This window comes from Gambusia affinis, linkage group LG08 (genome assembly GCF_019740435.1).
Source record: "Gambusia affinis linkage group LG08, SWU_Gaff_1.0, whole genome shotgun sequence".
Taxonomy (NCBI): Eukaryota; Metazoa; Chordata; class Actinopteri; order Cyprinodontiformes; family Poeciliidae; genus Gambusia; species Gambusia affinis.
In genome coordinates, this window is record NC_057875.1 from 9,193,696 (window position 1) to 9,217,708 (window position 24,013).

Here is a 24,013-nt window from a genome sequence, read left to right on the forward strand (position 1 = left end):
GCCCCGAGGGTCCCGATGACCACAGGCACCACTGTGGTCTTCACCTTCCAGGCCCTCTCCAGTTCCTCCCTTAGGCCCTGGTATTTCTCTAGTTTTTCATGCTCCTTTTTCCTGATGTTGCAGTCACTTGGTATTGCCACATCCACCACAACGGCTTTCCTCTGTTGTTTATCCACCACGACTATGTCTGGTTGGTTCGCCCTCACCATTTTGTCTGTCTGGATCTGGAAGTCCCACAGGATCTTAGCTCGGTCATTCTCCACTACCTTCGGGGGTGTTTCCCACTTTGATCTTGGGGGTTCCAGTCCATATTCTGCACAGATGTTTCTGTACACTATGCCTGCCACTTGGTTGTGTCGTTCCATGTATTCTTTCCCTGCCAGTATCTTGCACCCTGCTGTTATGTGTTGGACTGTCTAAGGGGCCTCCTTGCACAACCTACACCTTGGGTCTTGTCTGGTGTGGTAGATCTGGGCCTCAATTGCTCTGGTGTTTAGGGCCTGTTCCTGGGCGGCCATGATGAGGGCCTCTGTGCTGTCCTTCAGTCCAGCTTTTTCCAGCCATTGGTAGGACTTTCTGATGTCAGCCACTTCGGTTATTTGCCGGTGGTACATCCCATGCAGGGGCTTGTCCTCCCATGATGGTTCCTCCGGCACCTCAGCTTCTGTTCCCCATTGTTTGAGGCATTCACTGAGCACATTGTCTATATATATATATATATATATATATATATATATATATATATATATATATATATATATATATATATATATATATATATATATATATATATATATATATATGTGTGTGTGTGTGTGTGTGTGTGTGTGTGTGTGTGTGTGTGTGTGTGTATATTCCTTATTTACAATTTGACAGTGAAAGCAAGTAATTCTTTACTTTACAAAAATGGTAACTGTTGTACTATTTACAATATTTTGCTATTTAAAATAAAGACATTTCTCCATTTCTTTCCATTTCAAGTAAATATATATATACAGAATATATTTATTCTAAGGCACCAGCACCCCTCCCAACCCCACTAGGGACAAGGGTGTAAAGAAAATGGATGGATGGATGGATACATGGATGGGTGCATGGATGGATGCATGGATGGATGAATGGATGGATGCATGGATGGATATTTATTCTATCTAATTATATTAGATAGAATTGTAGAATAGTGCAACCTAAAAAACAAATAAATATTTTTACCCTCTGAACTTGAGTATTGCCTGCATTATGTGTGTAGCTCTTATCTCACATTATTTCACATAGCTTAAAGAAAACTTCTAAGTTAGTTATCAACTTTTTCATTTTAAATTTCAATCATCGCACCAAGTATCCTGGGGACTTTGTGTTTAAACGCACATTTTTAAGATGTTGATTTTCTATAATTGTGGCAATGTGAAAATTTTTCCAGTAGAGGTCGCCCCACAGCGGTGTGACTCAATATATGCTCTACCACACTCACCAAAACACCAAAATAAAGAACAAAGTAAAAGAAAAGAAACAAAGAAGGAAAGAAAGGAAGGAAGAAAGAAAGAAACAAAGAAACAAAGAAAAAGAAGAGGGGAAAAAGGAGAAAAAAGGTTAAAACATAAAAAGAGAGAATGAGCACAGCCTAATAAGAAAAATTCACATTTACATTCAGAAATGGTTTTAGTGTATATTCTATCATTAGTCACATTTACTTTATGGACTCTTTCCAATATATTGGCTACAGGTGAAAGAAATAACTAATAGTTAAAAATAAACTGGTAATGACGAAAATCATAAAGCAATTTCAGTAAACAAAACGTGGCCTGTTAAAGCAAATATATATATATATATATATATATATATATATATATATATATATATATATATATATATATATATATATATATATATATATATATATATATATATATATATATATATATATATATATATATATATATATATATATATATATATATATATATATATATATATATATATATATATAAAGTGCATTTTAAGTAACAGGTTCCAACTTGCACATTTGAAGAAGAGTGGTTAGCAAGCTTTGCCAGCAGAGAGCAACATAAACAGACTGTCTCAAAGCCTGCCCACAGAAAACATAACGAGCAGAGGGTCCAAGCGGAGATTTGCATATGGCACCCTCTCCCCGGACCTACACAGGTCCAGGTTCCTGCAGACGTCACTGGTCGATGGTCTTTGTTTTCTCTCCACCTCCCGGAGGAGGAATACAAGTTTATCCTGCAGCAGGGACGGGACGGTCGGGCTCCTCCGCCGCTGCTCTCCTCCGTCCGTGGGCGTGCTACTCGACTTTCTGTCCTGTATGGTGGACGTCTTGCTCAACACTTCTTTCTTGGATGATATGGGGGATCGTTCAAAAAGTAAGATAGGCTACTTTCATTTTGAGAAACATTTACTGTTTATATCTACTTTAACTCATTTGGAATGTAATTTCTCTATCTTTTTTTTATTTATAAATACAGCGAAATTAACACTTGGGAAAACCTTGCGATTGCCATGTAATTATTCGTATAAGATAAAAATCTGCGAAATAACCTTGCATGATATCAATAATATTTATCTTCTGCGTCTACAATATTATAACGCCGCAACTAATATTGTTGGAACGGCGTTCATGTTTGTTTTGCATTAGATTCTTATAGGTTAAAGTGGATCCAGCATGCATTTCATTAAAGTTTCACATTAATGTATTTCCTTTTCGTAGAGAAGTCGGGAATCGCAATGTGCGTGGGGTGTGGAAGTCAGATACACGACCAGTACATCCTGAGAGTTTCCCCGGACCTGGAGTGGCATGCAGCCTGCCTCAAGTGTGCAGAGTGCAACCAGTATCTGGATGAGACGTGCACTTGCTTCGTCCGGGACGGAAAGACTTACTGTAAAAGAGATTATGCAAGGTAGAGAAGGCCACCGTGGAAGTGTGTGAAATTTATTATTAATAATATTAATCATAATAATAATAATAATAACAACATCAACAACAAAGAAGAGAAGCACGCAATAGGTTTCAATAATTGTGCTCATTTGAACATGCTGAGAAAGCATTGAGCTATTCAATTATAAATCCATATCTTTATGTATCTTTCTCAGATTGTTTGGCATCAAATGTGCAAAATGTGACTTGGGCTTCTGCAGCAGCGACCTGGTGATGAGGGCCCGAGGCAATGTGTATCACATGGAGTGTTTTCGGTGCTCGGTGTGCAGCCGACACCTCCTGCCGGGGGATGAGTTCTCGCTGCGGGACGACGAGCTTCTGTGTCAGGCCGATCACGGCTTGTTGGTGGAGCGGTCCTCTGCAGGAAGCCCGCTGAGTCCCGGGAACATTCATACCAGACCGCTGCACATTGCTGGTATACAGTAGTTATTATTGATTACGATGATGATTATTAATATTATTCCAAATTCAGTTTTATTTATTTATTTATTTATTTATTTATTTATTTATTTATTTATTTATTTATTTATTTATTTATTTATTTATTCTTAATCTTATTATTTTTTTATTATTATTTTTTTTTTTTACTTTTTTTTTTTTGCAACACATTGCAAATTTGTTGCTCAAATTATTTCGTTCTTAAATGTCTTTCCCTTAAGATTCAATTTCGGTCCGGCACCCACCTCACCACCGGAACCACGTCCACAAGCAGTCCGAAAAGACCACCCGTGTCCGGACGGTGCTCAACGAGAAGCAGCTGCACACGCTGCGGACATGCTACAACGCCAACCCGAGGCCGGACGCCCTGATGAAGGAGCAGCTGGTGGAGATGACCGGCCTGAGCCCCAGGGTGATCCGGGTCTGGTTCCAGAACAAGCGCTGCAAGGACAAGAAGAAGTCCATTCTGATGAAGCAGCTTCAGCAACAGCAGCAGAGCGACAAAACCGTACGCGAAGAGCAGTTCTTGATTCTTAAAACTTTATCAAAAAGAGAAACACTGTAACTATTTCTTGATACAAGGAGAATTAGATAATGATCAGATAATGTTTACATGTCTTGTTTGTAACAACAACAATGATAGATTAGGGCCTAGTAGTTAAAACATGATAAGACACATTTTGGAGACATAAAGGGATATCTAAATGAATAATTAAGAATAAATAAAAATGTATGCAGAAGGACATTTTTTAATTAAATTTCGGTGGATTTTTTTGTTTTTATAGAATGCATGTTTGCGTTCTTCCTTTCCTTATGAAAGTGCTCTGACCTGCAGTGATCTTTATTTCTTTATTTATTTTAGATTCGTTTGATAGATTGTGAATTATACGTTTTCCCGAACTGTGCAAGATCTTGATGAACTATTTTCATTCCCTGCCAGAATCTGCAGGGCCTGACAGGCACTCCTCTGGTGGCTGGGAGTCCGATCCGGCACGACAACGCCGTGCAGGGGAATCCAGTGGAGGTGCAGACCTACCAGCCTCCTTGGAAAAGCCTCAGCGACTTTGCCCTGCAAACCGACTTGGACCAGCCTGCTTTCCAGCAACTGGTGGGCTACATTTGCATTCATAAGAGCGTTTTAAAATGCATGCAAAACACACAGCTGCAGTTGCACGGAAAGAAAGGAAGGAAGAAACTGTAGCATTAGAAGTCAGGAACAAATTTTGAAGCATTTTAAATAACGCCTAAAACTCATGTTGTGATTTTAGTAGATAATCTTGCAATTTAGGAAAAAGAGAAACGGACAAAAAATAGTTTGACCTTAATTATAAACACCTAACCAAAATAAAAATCACAATATGATATACTTTTTTACGTGACTGATCCAGGCTGTTTCGCCCACAGGTTTCTTTCTCTGAGTCGGGCTCTTTGGGAAACTCCTCGGGCAGCGACGTGACCTCCCTCTCGTCTCAACTACCGGACACACCGAACAGCATGGTTCCGAGTCCCGTCGACACGTGAGGAGGCGTCGGGGTCAGCTGGAGGCCCCCCACACCCGAGCTCTCAGCCTCACCATCCAAACAAGGAAGCGCAAAAAGACCCCGTTGACATTAAATGGACCAGGATGGATTATGCTGCAGGATAGATTCGCGCAGGTCCAAACTGGGAGGACGGGAGGTCTGACTGCATCATGGATACACAGCTGTAGATGAACACGAGGGGCTTTCCAGAAAAAAAAACAAAAAAACAAAATCGTGCCAATAGCTACCTGGATATACTGGGAAGAATGTGATGGGATTCAAGCACATAAAGCCCATGCTGGACGTCTGAACGTCAACGATTCCAGTATGTTTGTCAGAAAAATGCAACCTGTGTAGATGTGCATGACCTATAAGTTTCACTAGACTGTTGTAAATTATTGGATCAGATGAAAGAGGTGCACCTCTGGCCTTTCTTATAGTAAAATAAGTTATTATTATTTATTATGAAGGCAAACATAACTGATCTTATAAATAAAACAATTGCTTACTGCATGCATAATCAATTTGTCAATTAATAAGTTAAAAAATAATAATAATTTCTTTTCCTTGAAGAAAAGTGGACAAAATGAATGCTGGTGTCAGAGCAGGTCAAACTAAAAAAAAAAAAAAAAAAAAAGAGTAAATGTTTTGATATGTAAATTGCCTATGAATAGTGAAGCTTGGGGGAATAAGAAGATTTTGGTTTCTTAATTTAAAAAGTTATGGGGATGACGTCATCCATAGTAAGGGTGTTCCTTAGCGACGATTGCAACCGATGTGTTTTGGTGAAATTAGACAGATTTTAGGTGAAATTATGTCGAAGTTAAGTTCTAAAGACAACGCCGATTTTGAAGAATTCTCAAGACGTTTAATTTATTCCAATAACACAAGCAATTTGAAGAAAAGGTTAAATAATAATTTTAAAAAAGAGTTATAAATAGAAATCAAAGCTGAATTGTCTTTGTGAATTGTGAATATAAAAAAGAGCAAAAAACATGCTGAATCTTTTAACCGTGATATGTGAGGATAATAAACAGACGGACAAATAATAACAATAATAGTTAAATCTATAAAGGAAACTACTTTTTCCTTTCATAAACAATTGATTAAATAAGACACTAAGTTACTTTTTAGTTGAAAATGGGGTAAAACTAATTAGTTGTGCGTGTCAGAGGAAGTAACGCATCGGCTCCAAATTTAGGACAAGCCTCAGAGATCTTTCCTTTTGATATCGTTTATGAACAGCGACATTTGCGAGTGTTTGAAGAGTTTGTTCAGAAAAGTGTTAAGAAAAAAATCAGTAAAACTGGGAATGATGCCACACGTCTACGGAACGTAGACTATGATTGCAGAAAAATGGTACAAGATGTAAAAAAGATAAATGAACCGGTAATAACCTCGCCTGACCTGTTGAAATTCGGAAGTGGAGGTAGGCCATGTTAGGTTTCCAACCGCAGAAAGAATTTTTTTTTCTTTTTAGGGATTCTGGAGATCAATTAATTTCAAAACAACTAAAGTTTGCTGAAAACGTTAACTGAAAAAAATGTGTACACCAGCCCCTAATAAGATTAATATATTATAAAGCGAATCGTTGAAATGGCAGAAAGTTTGCAGCTGGAAATATAAAAGGCTGTTGCAAAGTAACAAAGCTGACTTCGGGTTTGGCTTTGACATATTTTTATATCAGATATAATCTGCTTTTGGTTTCTGAGCCAAGTGGATCAGTGACTGATCGTTGACAAGATATTATTAAGCTTTTGCCCCGTGTCATGGGTCAGCGAATCAGACACAATAGGTTGCGGCTGCTCTGTCGCTGGTCTGCTTTAGGGGTTTTGGATGTTTACGTTGGCTCTCTTTTCTAACATGACGGCGCTTTGCAGCCAGGTTCAAAGCAAACTTTACATGGGATTCCTGTAGTGGTATAAAGACACATAGGCTTCTACTTGGACAACAGCAATGGTACCATAGGCTACAAGAGTTAAGGCCAGTATTATTGGACTGCAAGTCTAGACGGTGTTCAGGCAGCGGCGGCCCCTTATCTGTATCTGGCATCATCTGTAAGGGATCCACTGAGTGGACTCTGAGCTAAACGCGCCGGAGCGCAGCGCTGAGGGGACTCCCATGCAGCCTGCGGACGCATCCCGGCGTGTCTTCAGTTTATTTTCATTCCAGCAGGAATCCTGAGCGACAAATAGCCGCTGGACAGGAGAGCAGGCGGGTCAAGCCGGGACTGACACACTACACCTCAGCAATTTGTTGAGGAGGATCGGCTTATATCAGCCAGGGAAAAGGACCCCCATTGAAATAAAAATTAATTAAATAAATAAATAAATAAATAAATAAATACCTCCCCCGTCCCCACTATACTAAATATGCCAAAGATTTCAATGCAGCAATAGCTCATCTTACAAAGAAAATACACATTTGTAAAATATTAGATAACGTAGAAAAATAATTTCACATACAAACCATAAACTTTTGAGATAGCCTATGCGTTTCAGTAATATATCATTTGAACATTTAACAGGCCCCAGATTTCAGCATTACTGATTTAAAGCAAACTTGAAAGAGCTGGAAGATGGTGCCACTTTCACAGCGTGAAAAATAAGAGGCTTAGTTTGAATGTTTAGATCCCTACATTTCTCAAATACACATTCTGGTACACTTACTCTGCTCTCGGAAAAATAAGAAATTACTGCATTAAAAAAAATTAAATCAACATTACATGTATGACAGTCACTTCATTCCTGTAGTCGTGCACAAGCACATATTCTACTTACCGAGGGACTGATAAGGTTATTATCTGGACCCAGGCATGGCAGTTATGACTGTAAATCAAGCTTAGTCTATCAAAATTATTTTTAATTCAAACCTGAGAAAAATGTCAGTTGCTCTTTATTCAAATACACCCTTTCAAATGACAAAATCAGACAAGATATAAATTTTTCAGATGTGTATAATTTGCAAAGCTGTGCGTATCTATCCATCTATCCATCTATAGAGGTGTGTTTAAAATAAATCAGAACCAAGTGGACAGATAGTATTTTGAATAACTTTATTAACTGAAATATATTAAGCTTGTAAATGACTCCTTGAACAACATGAAAACAATGATGACAAATTATGAAATTAAACATATATCGTAAACATTTTCTGTATAACAGTATGACTGCCAACATAAAGACTAGATAAACCATTCAGATTCTTGTGATACAAAAACACAAATAAATTAACAGAAACAGTACAGAAAGTAATTGGCAAATTATAAATAACAGTATAAGAAAATGCTTTTTCCCCAACTAACCGCACAACAGGAAGAGGTGGATTCAAATGAAATGTTCAAACAGTAAATGAATTATCTGAAGAGCAAATATCTATTTTTTTTAGTGCATAAATAACTTAAAAATAAGTTATTTAGACTAATACTACATACATATTAACTTGTAAATTGCTCCCACAAGCAGAACAATGTCATTACACTGTAAAAACCTCACAGATCTTTCAAATGAATCATCAACTTTCAAATGACACAACAAACCATTCTGAGTCTATATCCAATAAATTTACAGAAACCGTACTAGTGAAAATGACTGGCAAATTCTAAATAACTAAATGTATCCTATTTCTATGAATTGCACAAACAAAATGGATTGAAACGACTCAAGCAGTAAACTGACTAGTTGAATAAAGTAACAAGTATCTGTGAGCAGTATTTATGCTCATACAATACACTTGTCATCTTGTAAGTTCCTCCTGTCAACAATTAATACCTTGCAATACAAAGAGATGAAAAAAAAAAATAGTGGAGTAGTTAACGCATAAGTAACCACCAAGATACAACAAATTATCAGACAGCACTGATGAGAATGCTTGAAAATCTGTATACGACAGTATAGTTAAATGTTTTATTTCTATTAACTGTGCAACAGAAACAAATGAATGCAAAACAACTTAAACCATAAACAGACTACAGTAAAGTGTTCAAACTGTAAAGAACAAATAAGACATTTTGTGCAAATTCTCTTTTGCATCAACAAGATTTCCAAGAAATCAAAATGGATGCAACATATAAGGCTTCGACATATTTACATTTGACAAAGTCTAAAGATAAATCTCTGAATGAAAAGACTGTCACCAAGAAATTACCCTCTGCAACTGTTTAACTGTGCTTTTTTAATTCGAAGGACAGAGTTCAACTCCATCACTCCTCCTGCTTCTTGAGGAAAAACTGCAGGGCTGAGTCCCACTGATCTCTTGGAAAGCGGTAGGACAGCAGGCAGTCATTCTGCAGACTTCGGGTGGCTGCACAGGAAAAAAAGGACAATCATTTATACGCAGCGCCTGACAGAAATCCTTAATCCGTTAGAGTAGAATTTCTCCAATTAAAGGGATAAAATGTCCCGTTTAAAAAAAGACACAACCTGGAAGAAGCTCAATAGTATTGTCTTAATAGAATAACTTACCGCTCTTATATATTTTACTCTCCGAGTCTTTCTCATTTGGAACACAATCCTAGGAAAAATGAAAAGCTCTTTAAGTGAGGATACAATTCTAATTTATGAAAAAAATCAATTACTTTTCTTAATTATACAAGAAATATAGTACCACTAAATGAAGGAAACGTTAAAGGTAATGTGACAGTTCCATCTCACTTTGATTTACTCAGCTATCCAGGATTAAGTTGCTCCACTCGGAGGAATGTTGCTGAGCTTAACACGGTTGAGGGCAGCGGGGCAAGACGCCATGCATTATTGGTTTGTTTGAAAGAAATGACAATGGCTTGTCTCCCTTTGAATGGAAGTTAATCGGTGTTTAAACAGCAGTGGCTGCAGCGTGGCGAGGAGGGCTTGTTGTCAGAGGAAGATGAAGGAGAAGAGATGTTTGCTGGGAGTTGAACCAGTGGCAGGTAAATCCACCGTGAAGGAATCCATTTGTCTTGGTAAAAGCCTGCCTGCTGCAGATTCACCAGTGGCTCAGACCGCCGCTTGTCAATTAGCTAATGGACTGCTAATGTGATTGAATTGTGCGAGGTGTGTGAATTAACCTAATTTCGATAGCTTATTTATAAACAAGATGCTCCGAGGTTGGACTCCGAGGTACATAAACGAGCAGGTTGGACGAATATGTTATCCAAGTAAATTTTTGTCTGACAACATCTGGTAACATCGCATGACTTTTATGATTCTTTTGTATTTATTTTTTTTACCTGAATGAAGGTAGCCAGCAGCACGCAGCTCATCTCCTGCTGCAGGATCGCCTTGTTGTGAGAGTTGTTGTAACAGGCCGAGATGAGGGTTGGAAACAACACTCTGATAAGACGTGGGTGGCTGAAGTACTGGAAGGGCAGCTGACAAAGTTTCTGCAGAACGCTGGGCTGGCGGCCAGACTGCACTATCACCTGGAACACACAACAAGCAAGTAGTCAGTCACTAAAACCCGTCAGTGGCACTGCTGGTTGTAAATCAGCACCCGCCGCCCCTCCCACACGTAAATCTGCCACTAAAACAACACACAAACAGCCATTAGGAGGAGACCTGCGGGGCAGAGCCTCCCACTGCACAATTACAGACTATAAAAAAAACAATGATGGGGATGTTTTTGCAGAATGTCAACAGTATGAACAGATCATCACGGGGAAAATTTTAAGCGCAAACTGATGCTTTCATTAGCAATTCAAACTTAACTTTCAAGTCTGGTTTTAAGCTTCAAAGCACAGAGTCGGTGCAGGAGTTAAACTTGGGTTAAGAGGGCATTCACAGTGCAACTCGGGCATGAAGGGGTGGAGCTGGAGGTGAAAGATGTGGTGTGCAAACTTCTACCAAGAACTTCCAGAAAGGAGCAAAGCCATTAACAGCACTACAGCAGTCTGACCCACCAACAGATTTTTGATAATTTGGATTTCTCTTTAGGAATTGCAACCTAAGATGGTATGAGAAAAGTACTGAAAATATTTATGTTTTATAATTTTGACAATGCCATCATTCTGAGGGAGCAGCTGCTGCTAACAGGATTTTCCTATTATTTTACAACAAAACTCAAAACTATTAAGCTGACATTTTAAATAATACTGGATTAATTTAGCGTCCAATATTAGCCATCGAAATGGCTAGCAAAAATCAAACAGACATTCATGTACACAGGCCCTAGAGCAGCGATTCCCAAACTTTCATGCTTTCAGGCCAAAGCAAAAGTGGAAGAAACTCAGGACTATTACATTCTTTATTTGGTAACAACCGTTGTTACCAAATAAAGCTGTTTTATCAGGGAATATTTTAGCAGTATTCAATACACAGTGTCTTCACAAAAAAGTCCCTCATTGGACCCCATTTTTGACTAGAGCTCAAAAATGAGGTTCAAACCTAATGAGCCGGTCATCTCCCCTGAACTTGAGACAGCCATCATCAACCATCTGAGAGCCAGGAGGGTCAACATGCTAAATCTTGGCTGCGCAGGTTTACAGGTACAGACCGACAGGACCGGTGACTTAACATCAATGGAAACCAGAAGGCTGCGGTGAGGTCCCACAGTCCAAGTGACATAAATCCAAAAGATTTACAAGATTTTAACAAATACACACGAATACCCTTTCATTGGCTCCTCCCCCCTTTCTGATAATGCACTCCCAAGTTTGAGGCGCAGAATAAACAAAGCGATAAGTCATTGCTTTTATCAGTTTAAAGAGAGCGCAGCAGAGCTGCTCTCTTTTTTTTTGTTTGTTTCAAAGAACACAAAACAGTTTCATTTCCGATCATCACTTAAAAAGATTCTGTAAGGACAGGTTAATCTCAACTCAGCCGTCGTAGAAATACTTAAAAATATTGAGAGCACTAGATATGTCAATTTGAAATATTACAATCTACTAAGATAAGTCACTGTGGGAATATTTTCTCCCCATATTTTCTCAGCTGAAATGCTGAATATGCATTTCAGCATATCTACTGAAATGCTGAGACATTTTTAAGGATTTTTGGAACAAACTAGACTTTGATTTTTACTAGTTTAGATAGTGACCTGCCTCTGTTAATAATATTTCTATGCTACTTTTCACCACACCAGTGAATTACATTGTATCTTGACATCCCATTGGACAACAGAAAGCCTTCATTTAGACAGCTAAATACTCCAAAATGTGTACTCCAAATATAATTCTGCAACAGCAGGAGAATCTTATCATTCTACTGTTTTAATTTATAGGATTTCTGCACAATAATGTAATGCCACAGTACGTTGGAGATATTTGAGGTGGAGCTTAGAGGCGATCCAATGCACAAATCACACAGCAAACTCAATCTCCCACGATGCATCTTCATTCAATCTTTAGCTGCTTAAACAAATTGTCCAGCCTCAAGTGCCTGACGCAGAAAGACATAAAACAAAAGCTGGTGGTACAGAGAGTCAGGAGGTAGACAGAACTGTCTGTTTTCCAGGTGAAGAGTCACAACAGGATCTAAAACAATATCCCTACTGAAACTAAGCAGTTGAGGTATCTCCAGCTCAAAGCTCAGCATCATAAAACTAACAACTAAGCTCTGACAAACGTGCATCTGGTCCACGTTTAACAGAGAATCCTGAGAAAACTCAAGTGCCATGGCTGCTCTGTTTTTTCTTAAGTCCTGGCTTTTTTTAAGCAGCTTTATAGTACTTCGGCTGCATGACTTCCCCAGTCTGTGACCACAAAGAGTGTATAAAATTAATGTTCTGAAACAAACAAATTCCTCCTGAGACCTTGCATAGAAGCAGTCAATAACAGCAGATAAAAATAGCCATATTTTACATGACAATTAAAATAAAACAACATTTCTTGCTCAACACTCTCTTGAAAAAATATTGTATTTACATAAGATGCAGAGCTTAACACGTAAGGGTATTTTTTATAGGTGTTGCTTTGTCCAGACACCCCTAACACCTTAGGAGGAACTGGAGGTAAAGTAGGGCCATATATCTGACACTTAAACTCACAATACAAACCAGATCCAGTGGAACATCTTTACTGATAACACAGGCAGCAGAGCAGACACAAAGTCACTGTTTAGTGTTTTTTTTTTTTTCTCAAAGGCTTCCACAATGACTGTGTAAACTACATTCAGACTACGTTAGTGGCAGACGCTGACAAAGCCACTTCAACTTCAGGTTTAAGGTACCCATCAGTTTTAAAACCCTGTGAAACCCTCTGTTTACATAATAAAACTAAATAACTCTTATTTATCTCTATGAGCAAATGCTGTCATTCCAACACAGATTCTGCTGCTGATAACTGGGCTCTGAAACTAACCTGACAAAAGTGTTATAAATGAAAACTTTGCACTGAAAGGTTTGCAGGGATTAAAAACGTCCGCTGCTTCACTTAAAAGTGTTTTGGACCTGAATTCACCCTTGAAGCAGAGTGTAAATCATGTACCAAGCTGACAATCGGGTATTCTGCTGCCAGTTAGTGGAGTGTGCGTGAATGTCAGTGTTCCGCTGTCTGTTTACTTTGCTGGGTGATGCAGTTAGTGTATTCCCCGCTGCTGGCTCCCGATGGTCTGCACAAGCTACACTTACCCTGCAGGCAGGGGCCTTGGTTGTCTTGCCAGTAATGGACTGCTGAAGGAAGAGTTTCGACATCAGGTTAACAGGAATTATAGACCTTAAGCTTGACTCTGGCCTCCAGGGTGAAGGAAACGCCCTCAAAGAGAATGGGAAGAAGAGGACTGACCCCACAGATAAAGCTGAGCTCTGGTGCACGTTCCACCGTTCTGTCAGGAGATGATCCATAGCCCACATCTGCCACAATCAGAGATATTGTGGCAAATTTTGTAAAGCCACAATATCTGGTACAAAGTTTGTCTGACTGTACCAAATCTCTTCACGTAATATATAAAAAAACACTCTAAACTCATGTTTTTCTACTTTCTAGACTAATTGAAAATTTTACAATATATTTACTACTTAAACTTTACAGTTTCATAAGTTTAAGTTAGAAACTTTCTATCTTAAACTTAAAAGGAATTAAAACATTTTATTTACTACTTTACAAAAGAGCACTGCTTGCACATTTTCTGATTATTTTGTTGTTATTTTAACATAACAAACATGTTTATACAGTATTTTAAATTGTCTTCAGCATATTTAGAATGAATGTCATTTGTATTACTATTACTAAAACAGTAATACTACTGTTATAACTATTTTCTTTAGCGTTATAACACCATTATTACGTACATTTGGAACTCTGGTCAGTCTTTTTGGAATCTCAAAGTCATCATATTCCGTATAGGAAACTCTCAAAAATGACAGAACCGAGCAACCTTTCTGTAATATGTTCAGCTTCTTGTTATCTTCCAGCATCTAAATCCTGCTTGCAGCAGCCCAAATTAATAGCCAACTTGTTTTCATAGAAATATATTGTCCACAATGTTCTAACATCCCTTGTGCATCAACTTTAAAGCTCACAGATAATGAGATCTAGTTTTCTTCCTAAAATAGCAACATTCCCATTGAATAATCAGTCAGTCAACAAAATAAACAATGTCTTAATGATTCGCTATGCCTGGTAATTTACAGGTCAAATACTGAAAAAAATCCTCATTTTTTAAAATAAATGTTTAATAAATGCATCAAAACTGAAAAGTCTGATGTTTTCCCTTCTACCAATTAGCAAATCACCACCATATTCTTTCACTTTTTCTTTTGAGTGTAGGAATGATCGGTTAGAAAAATATGCAAAACTACATAATTAGTTTTCTTCAGAATTTCAAACTGCTACCTCTCTCAAGGTACTTTCAGCACATTTTATTCATTTCTGTTACATTTAAAACCTCTCTTAAACAAAGTTAAGACATACGAGTCAGCATAGTTAGCAGGTCAGCTTTAAAAATAAATAAATCTGGGCAGTAAAAGCCTGATTGGTGCACCTCTAACAAGGACAAAGAGGTCTCTGGATATAGCAAAGGACACAAACAATGCTCCATTAAAACAACCTAAAATAAAGAGTTGTTTTGATGCTCATTTTAATGAGTGGAACTGGTGGTTTTCCATGAGCTGAAAAAACAAACCCAATGTTTTTCTAAGATTTCCACACTCTAAAACTGCTTGTGTCTTTTTGAAAAGTAAGCCAGAATCAAGAGGGTTAACATTTCACCAGTTAACAATTACCATCTCATCAGCTATAAGACTCAGCACATCATCACTACAGATGAATCATGAATGAATCACTGAAGATAAAGACATGAAGATTACCGGTACATCTTTCTTCTAGCAGAAACAGGAAGTACAGTAATTTGATCCTGACAAGACATTTATTTTGTTTGTTCATCACATCTCCACTGGTGCATTTGGAAGACAAAAAACAGACATGGCTACATAAGCCCCAAAAAACAGCAATGCTACTAGATAGACAAACAAACAAACAAAAAACCACATAATCCTACTAGGTCACTCTTTCAAAGTTAGTTTTTTTATTTATTTGCATGACAGTTGAATTACTCATGCCCCCTCAAAGCTGAGGGAATACATCCTGACGTACAGGTCTGCTTCAAAGTTTTGCTTTTTATGAGCAGGTCTATTTCTAAAGTATGTGTATAAACAAAAGCTAGTGTGCCGACAGTGAATCAGCAGTCTCTGTGACTGCAAAGGCCTCGGGTCGGGCCGCTTTTGTGTCCTGCCAATGCTTACATTAGCTGGAGAAAAGCTCAAGCTGCTCTAAATATTCCTTGTTGAAACCATCCATCTTGGTGAAGAACTGAATGGATGCATTCCAGGAACTGGACCACTGGCAAAGATCAACTGTGTGAAGTTGGATTGGATCTTGTTTCATGACAATCTATACTTAAATGTGTTTTCTTTTAAACCCAGAAGCCAGGTGAAAGGAGTTTTGTTTTCGGTTCTTCATAGGGAAGAAATGAAAAACATTTCTTAATATGAGCAAGAATTAAATATTCTTTGTTTGGCTGTCATTTATACTTAATATACATCAGAACTTATTTAATTATTTATTTTATTACACCAACTGGATTTAAAATGAAAGATGGTTAGATTTATTCATTCTAATAATGAAAAACAACAAGCTTCAGGAAGAAATTTTAAACATAAATAAAGCAAAAATGAAGAAGTAATTAGCCAATAAACTGCTTTAGATTTAAATACAGGACTTTGCTCGCGTGGGTCAGGCTTAGCCTAATCAAAGCCCAGTCAACTGTAGCATGGCTAATCAGGGGCCCGGTAGACGGGCCATGCATGACGGCCAGCTACACGGCAGCCAGGTCTGCTTCATCACATCCTGCTCACTTCCACAGAGCCTCCTAAGTAGTTGTAACACTGGGGCAAGAATACTGCTCTGCTTTTCCAGGTGAGAACAAAGGCTCACTCTGTGGGACAATGAACGACACACAGACCAAAAGCAGGAAGGTGCCAAGGCATGAATCTTTAAACAGGTGCTTTTTGTTACAATTACAAAACTACACCCTTTTTCTGACAAATAATACATGAGAGGAACAATAGTAAGATGATATCATCAGCCTATTCCCCCTAAAATTGACAACTTTACACTCATCAAAGGATCCCAGATCTGAATTAAAAAAGAAAAAAGATCAGACCAAAACTGAACAAATTTAACATGGGAGCATGTCCATAAATTAAAATGTCCCTGATAAATTAATTCATTTCACAAATTATAGTCAAAAGTGAAACGCATGCAACAGATTCATTAGACAGACATAACCATTTTAAGCATTTCATATTGTTGTAGCTCATATTCCGGATTCAACTTACAACTTTCCTTCTCTCACAGTTCCACTTAACTTTCCATTCCGGAAAACGACTCCCCAATATGGCCATAACAAAACAGTCCTGCATTAAAACTTATTTTCCTGATCTTGTGTAATATTTTTTTTCTATTTTAAATTTATAGATGAGGTTCACTTTTTCCAACAAAATTTTATTTAAAATTTTTTTTTTATGTATTTGTATCTCTGTACATCACACCCAATATTTAGAGATTTTGGCTGCCTTGCTATAATTTCATTAATATGCATGCCCTTATATGACACTTCTACACATTTGTGAGACAAAGATACCATAACCCCCCCCAAGTGATCACATTTATGGCAAATGCCTATAATCTTTCATTATATTAATCATTTGATTTGAAAAATAGTACAATAATCAGCAGTCTGAGTGGGTGGTTTACCTGGTTGTCTGGATGGTTAACAGTGAAGTATCCCACACAGATGATGACTTCGTGAAGCAGCTCTTCAGAGGAATGTTGGGTACAGTACCAGAGCAGCGAGCTGACGATGTGTCGGAACGCCAGAGAGAGGCCCTCAGCTCCAAGAACAGACTGGCCGAACAACGGATAAAACACATCAGTGAGCGCTCTCTCGAATTTAAATGTGATGTGAGGTGTGTTTGATTATTTCTAACTACCAAACAATACAAGTACCTAAAGCAATAAAAGTTTAGAACCTCTGTTGGTGAAAACGTACAACATATAGAAATAGAAGTAAATCAAACAGAGCATAAATGTAAAACAGCCGAATCCTGCTTAGAAGCACAGATACAAGGAGGAGCTCAGAGAGTATTTATTAAACATGCCAGTGTGACAGAGCACCGCAAGATCATTGCAATTTGCACTAAAGGTTTGGGTGCGTTAAACAGCTATAAACAATATCTGAGGAGCGGGTTGGAGGGCCAACAACCAAATTTAGTTGTTTTCTTTTTTGTTTTATCTCTGTGCTATTTTAGGTATTAAATATGTATAATTACTTTAACAATTTAAAAATAAGAATAACAAAATCTGAGTTTGAAAGTCACAGACAAAAGAGGACAGATTTCCAAGATCCCGGATAAGACACATCTTACTCCATCAAATCGCATCCGTCACAATACAAGTCATTTCTATTTCATTCGACCCTTTAAATTCTGCCTTAAACACCATTTGGTGAACTGATGCAGCAGAAGAGCGAGCCAGCAGCTTAAATTTTGATCAACCGATCACTACTGATATGTATAAGCTGTCGCAGAGAAGTAATGTGAAACACAAGGTGATTACAAGTCCCAGCCAAAAAAGCAACATAATTTAAAATGTTCATAAAACTTTGGCAGGGAAAATGCTTTCATTTCCAGCTGTTTTGAGTTGACTGAATATGGCGGGTCAGTGACAGGAAGCTGCTTCAAAGTAATTACCCCAAGGCATTAAAATAATTAACAGCATTCTGGCTCGCTTGTGTGGCTCTTAGTTTGTGTGGCGACTTAAGAAAGCAAAGCTGTCACGCTCTCCTCCACAGAGTGGGTAATGTATGGCTCCTCGTACAGTGATAATCACTTGTGTTTCATCCTAACTTCATCCACTGGGCTCTCTAATCCTCCCCTAGAACATGACCTGAGGTCAAAGGTTTCCTGTGTTTACGTTCACAGGTCAAATTAGTCCCACTGAGAACAACTTCTCTTTGAATGGCTAGCATTAACAGACTTCAAGAATATGTTTATATGGTCCAGAGGGGAGATTTAAACACTTTTGAGGAATATTATTGGGGATCTTCTATAAACACTTAAGTGAAATTGTCATTTCATGTCCATTTTGAAGGTATTGGCAGTAAAAATAAAAATGACTGTATGCTACAAAAAAATTAAAATATAAATAAATACCTGAAATGCTGATAGGTCAAGAATGGCAAAACTGTTGAGGAACCGGATGCCGTGTATTGCCACCTGGATGACCCCAGGGCCGTAGGGTTCTTGAGTCTGGGAGGCAGATTCTGGCGAGAAACTGTGCAACAGGATGCAATAAAGGGTATGCACCACTCCCACCAGGTCAGTGGACTGCAAAACGGCTGTAAGTCCAGTTGGATCCTGCCGTTTATTGTCAAAAATATTGGGAGCCCTGGTGGAGAAAAATAAAACAAAATATTGCGCTGTTTAACAGAAAATGAAAATTTCAATTAGCAATAGAACATACTTTTTTCAACTTTCTTTTTTTTCCTTTTTCTTTTTACAAAAACACTTAGAAAGAACTTCGACTGAGCTGTGTTGCATTGACACAGAATAAGATTAGACTATTAGGCTACAAAATAACATTTTTCTCTCATCTGATAAAAGCTTCTTCCATAGGTTTGGTGAGTCCCCTTCATGGCCTGCAGCACCTGCGTATTTGTCAGCTATGTTCACTGACAATTTCTAAAAAGAAAATCTGAGGCCTTATTAGAAGAAGTGCATTTTGTATGTTCTGAGAATAAATTAGACACAGATTACCTGACTAATTAGATGACATCTGAAGGCAATTTGTTGCACTGGCTCTTATCAGATATTTATTTTTCTCATTTTTTCATTTGGTACAAATTTTGAAATATACCTCTCCTTTCAGTTTACTTTTATGAAATTCTTTGTGCTGGTCTATTGCATAAAATCCCAATAAAATGAAATGAGGTATATAGTCGTAGTAGCCAAAAAATGTCATAAATGATTAAAGAGCTGAATACTTTTGCAAGGTAAGTTCGGCTTATACTTGAAGGTTTTTTACTATGCAATAATAAAAGGCATTTATATATAAAGTTTGAGTGTTAGCTATATTGATGTATTTCTAAATAAAAAATTTGCATCGTAATACTATCTATCCAGAACAATTATGTAGTAATTGCAGTTAATTAGGCCTTCTAGGATATTGTGCGGCCAGTAAAAGTATTTAGCTACTGGAGTCAGACTATTTAATACCCCTGCAGCAGCAGCATCTATGATTTGCAGCCATGTACAACAGCAGTGTGTTTGACCTAAGAATGAAACCTGCAGTGCATGCTGATACTTGATGTTAGCCAACAGGCTTTGTGTGAAATATGCTGCTAGGCTAGAACAGAGCCTCTAAATGCAATTATAATCCCCTGACACAGCAACTGGCATGGTCCAAATATTTCTGTGGCCCATTGAACGTTCTTATAGATGACATATAGGTTGTTAGCAGAACAAATCTTAGAATAGATGAGCTAAACAGGTACCACATTACATCCTTTATTATTTTTTTAAGGCAAAGCTTTCTTCCTAGTTGTTTTCTGTCACCTTTTCTGCAACCATTAAATTACAGCTTCGGATAAAAAAGAAACACCATTTTCTTCTTCTGCAATGTTCAGAGTGTTTTTTCCTTTGAAGTCAGGAATGGTGGTGCTTATGTCCCTTGGTGTGACTGTGTGCTTAGCCTCTGTCAGCGGCGCCACTGAACCTCTCTGAGTGGAGGTCGCCATGGCACATGTGGGTGGGCTCCCCCCTGCACTGCAGACTAAGGTTTATGGTGAGTGATAGAGCACTGGGTCAAGTAGATCTCTATCTCTGTATGCAGTAACAACAGCTTCGCAAGCTTGCTGGCTGGACTTTCAGAGGAACTACAAACTCTGTTTGAGTAACCATGAGATTGCCTATGGAACCCAGTGATGATAAACTATCAACAGGGAGGCAAGTAATGAGTCTCTGTCATTACTTGCGCAAAGAGAAGTGTGTATTTGTCAGGAGAAGATCAAGACAGTCCAGAAACATTTAAGCTGTCTAATAAAAGCTCACCGTCCAGTTACAACAAAGCACAGCTCACACATTCGGTTCAGCAGAGACGAGGCTTGCTCCAGAAAAGCAGACATCTTGGGGTGCTCATCTATAGGGCTTTGGACTGACAGGAAGCATCCATACAACTTGTCAATCAAGCCCATGTTTACTACGTAACTGAAGAAACGGAGGAGAAGAGAGAAAAACGTTACATGGTTTATTGCATGTGCTTCTAAAGAAAACCTTTTTCTTTGTGAAAGACTCTTTCACACAAGCAAACAAAGGCCTTTACTGTGCATACTCCCACTGCACTGCAACTGTAAGCCAATACCTCACCTAAGCCCTCCACCCCCAGCTATTACTGTGATATCTTCAATTTGTCTCTGCCAATGACAGGACTCATGATCATGTTCCCTGTACTCTTTCAGCCACAAATCACCCCTAATAGTGTCATTAGACGGCTGTTCTGGCCCCTGTGCCAGCCCTGCTTTGGGTCCTTGACAGTCTGCTGACCCGGGTCTAGTCTTCTAGAAAATTCTGGTATGCAAGAATCATTTGAGTAAGACGAGTTTCTGAAAATCTAGAGATTATGGCTGCCAGTCAAGGCTTTTACATCAGTACTGGGATGACTACTGTCTCATTTCCAATGAGCGGTATGGCACGTCAGTTATTTTGTCTGATTTTATTGTAAAAGTGGTCCATGCAATCGACCCCGACCACACCATTCCTGAGCCGGCTTCAGTTGGGACAGAAAAACATCACTGCTTTCAACAAGCACAACACCTAGGTGTTTGGGTTTAACCCTGAATGCCCATTGAGAGTCACCAGTGGAGGAAACTAGTAAAGTTAAGTCTTTTGGTGGATTTTGATACCAGCTTGACACTTCTAAGGCCCCCTGCACACGTAAGCGATTTTGGGTGTATTCTACTTCTATTTGTTATTCTTTAGACAACAATCTTCCGCACGGGCCAGATTTGAGAAGAGCACAAAGTTCAAGTTGCTAAATATTTCCTCTACCTGAGCTGTGAATTTAGGCCGATCCTACTCAGTTACCATAGTTCTCTTGGCTGCTTCTTGGATTGATGCTCTCCTTCAACAGCATGTCTTAGTAGTTTTGCCATACACTTTCATTTTTGGGATTACGAACTGAACAGTGGTCTATTAGATGCTCACAGGAAAGAATTTTAAACCCATCCCTGTTTTAACCTGCACCATAACATTATTCTTGACCTATTGTGTTCCAAGGACTTCATTGTGCAGCTTTGTGCAATAAAATGTGGAAATGTATGAAGGCCTAGACGGGTCAACAAAATGAAAACGATAACAACAACAGCTAAAACTGAAGTCATCTTGGTAAGTTAACAACTTCCGCTTTAGCATCAGTTCTATTGTGACTTTTTGCTGTTGTTTCTTTGGCATTTGTTGACCCTTCTGGGCCGACGTAGAAATGACCTAATGGCAGTTAGGTATAATTAGAGCTGTAAAAACTGGAATATCATCTTCTTTTGTCCTTAGGCATGCTTACATTAAAGGACAGTAGAGGTAAAACTTAGGTTCATACTTGGGATCATCAGTCTGACGAAACAATTTTTCTCAGGCACTGCCCCTGACTCTGGGGTTATACTTGGGTCAGTGGATGAGATTGGTGTGCCTGTGCAGCTGCTCTGTCCAGATAAATCATTGCTTGTGGGAGGGATGGTGGAAAGACTTCACTAGTCTACAAAGCTTCAGGGTGTTGGGCCTGCCTTTCCTCACGGTCCACATTTCTCCATCTCTATCACAACTCTTACAGGTCAACCAAATGGGGCTAGCCTAAATGCCAGGTTCAAGGGGACCTTTCTAAGCTGTGGAAGTGCTTGTTGTTTATGTGGATTGGTAACCGCCACAGGAACTAATATTACTTAGAATGAGTTTCTGAATGTGTAAAAAAAAAGGACCTTTTGGAACCTGGCCAGAGTACAACTCATTCTCACACTACTCCCATTTTAACAAGATACCACTTGGATCATTTCCAAGCTTTCTGACATTTTCTTACCCTATTCCTTACATATGACTTGCTCTTTAAGAAATCGGATGTTTAACAGCAGTAAAGAGGAGTTTGAAAGAAAGCAGATAAAAAGGTATAGAAGTAAAAAGAAGGATGAACAATGGAGGAGGATGAAATACCCAGAGTTGAATACAAAAGGACGAATACCTGATAAGATCTTGAAGTCGAGTGCTGTAGGACTCTACAGCAGAGCTATTGACCTTGGCACCTGAGGATGAAATCCAAAAGTTTTCACATTGGCCCGACTCAACAACGCAGAGAAACAGAGGCTTCAAAATGGCAGCAATGGTCTGAAGCAGGCCTGTTGTGAGCCCGTCAAAGACCTGTTTGTTTATGCTGCAGCCAAAAATGGATTTGTCTTCATCTGGAACATATAGCTGATGAAACAGAGGAAAAAGAAAAGCATAACTAAGAACATCTGACAAAAACAACTCAACAAAAACACAAGAAGAAGCTATCAGAGATTTGATGATCACCTTCAGATTATCAGTATTGAAAAACTTTAACCTGATGACAAGCTTTAGCCAATTGAAAGTGTTTCAATTCAATTTCCTACTTCATAGATACATTGAAAATGTATCTTTTTTAGCCATAATATGCTTTGAGTTAAATAAAACTGTTTTCTCAAAAACAAACCAAAGCCACTAAGTTGGCTGTCTTTGAATGACAGGAAAACTACAAGGTCTGTACAATTTTAGTAAGAACACAAAATTGTGACATTCCAGTTGTGTTTAACTCACAACTTCCTTATTGTGACAGGTAGCAAGTGGTCAAACTCCACAACTCAACCTTTACATTCACACTTTATACATTTGAAAAAGGCTACAAAAAGATGTATAATTGTGCAGTGTACAGTGGAGCCTCCAATACAACCATCAAGAATGCAGCATGTGGTTTCTAAATGGTACATCAATAGCAAAACTGGTCTTTTTCATCATACAGCTGTAAAACTAATTGACCAAATTATGATAGAGCTCTGATCTGATTGCTCGGTGAGGGGCTGTGCTTGAATGAGGTTGCTAGGTAACAGGGCAATGCCTGCCGATTGCAACTTTATAAATGGGAGATTTGTGAAACAGCTCATTTTCCAGGCACCAAAAAAGATGAACTAAGGAGGACAAAGAAGGACAAAAATATGAAAAACTAAACTTTGCATGATAGGTTCCTTTTAAGATATTCCAATGTCTACCAGTATTCCAAATCCACCATGACTCAAGACAGACACACAGAACTGGACTCTTAAGGTTTTCTGTAATCTGTTGAAATTCAACTCCCACTTATGGAAGCCTGAATGAACAGACAACATGACCCAACAGGAAATACTTTTCCCCCTAGAATCTTAAAATTTTTGTGCTTCTTCCAACCTCACAAACATTGAAAATGGTCAACTTTGATTGCTCCTCCCAGAATTACTCCCGCACCGAAGAGTGCTGTTGTCAGTGTGGTATGGGGGGGAAAATTGGAGAAAGATCCTATTTTTACGTTTTAATAACTGGTTTTTGATCTATGCTTAGCAGTTCCTAAAGTATGGAACGGTCTGGCACTTCACATCAGATA

General features: G+C 38.5%; 2 protein-coding genes across 8 annotated transcripts in view; one reads left to right on the forward strand and one right to left on the reverse strand.

Annotated features, from left to right (window-relative positions):
* Window positions 1-2,200: 2,200 nt before the first annotated feature.
* On the forward strand, window positions 2,201-5,452 carry isl2a (ISL LIM homeobox 2a). 3 transcript variants are annotated; one of them, XM_044124236.1, is made up of 6 exons: window positions 2,201-2,381; window positions 2,726-2,915; window positions 3,109-3,368; window positions 3,613-3,899; window positions 4,332-4,499; window positions 4,796-5,452. In XM_044124236.1, the coding sequence occupies exons 1-6, from the start codon at window positions 2,324-2,326 to the stop codon at window positions 4,910-4,912; spliced, it is 1,080 nt and encodes a 359-aa protein (XP_043980171.1). In that variant the 5' UTR covers window positions 2,201-2,323; the 3' UTR covers window positions 4,913-5,452. The 3 variants fall into 3 exon arrangements, with proteins under 3 accessions (XP_043980171.1, XP_043980173.1, XP_043980172.1); XM_044124238.1 differs by having other exon boundaries at window positions 3,154-3,368; XM_044124237.1 differs by having other exon boundaries at window positions 2,731-2,915.
* Window positions 5,453-7,951: 2,499 nt separating this feature from the next.
* Window positions 7,952-24,013, reverse strand: part of scaper (S-phase cyclin A-associated protein in the ER) — a 63,108-nt gene continuing 47,046 nt past the window's right edge. For all 5 annotated transcript variants that reach the window (XM_044124242.1, XM_044124240.1, XM_044124239.1 and 2 more), the window contains 7 exons: window positions 22,604-22,833; window positions 20,431-20,586; window positions 18,535-18,769; window positions 17,078-17,227; window positions 10,118-10,309; window positions 9,375-9,423; window positions 7,952-9,213 (listed from right to left, as the gene is read on the reverse strand). In XM_044124242.1, the coding sequence (XP_043980177.1) occupies window positions 9,113-9,213; window positions 9,375-9,423; window positions 10,118-10,309; window positions 17,078-17,227; window positions 18,535-18,769; window positions 20,431-20,586; window positions 22,604-22,833 (1,113 nt within the window). In that variant the 3' untranslated portion in view covers window positions 7,952-9,112. The remainder of the gene's footprint in view (window positions 9,214-9,374; window positions 9,424-10,117; window positions 10,310-17,077; window positions 17,228-18,534; window positions 18,770-20,430; window positions 20,587-22,603; window positions 22,834-24,013) is intronic.

Coding starts and splice junctions, on each gene's coding strand:
- isl2a (XM_044124236.1), top strand. CDS start 2,324: ATGGTGGACGTCTTGCTCAACACTTCTTTCTTGGATGATATGGGGGAT. Junction 2,916..3,108: donor TGTAAAAGAGATTATGCAAG/GTAGAGAAGGCC, acceptor TATCTTTCTCAG/ATTGTTTGGCATCAAATGTG. Junction 4,500..4,795: donor AGCCTGCTTTCCAGCAACTG/GTGGGCTACATT, acceptor TTTCGCCCACAG/GTTTCTTTCTCTGAGTCGGG.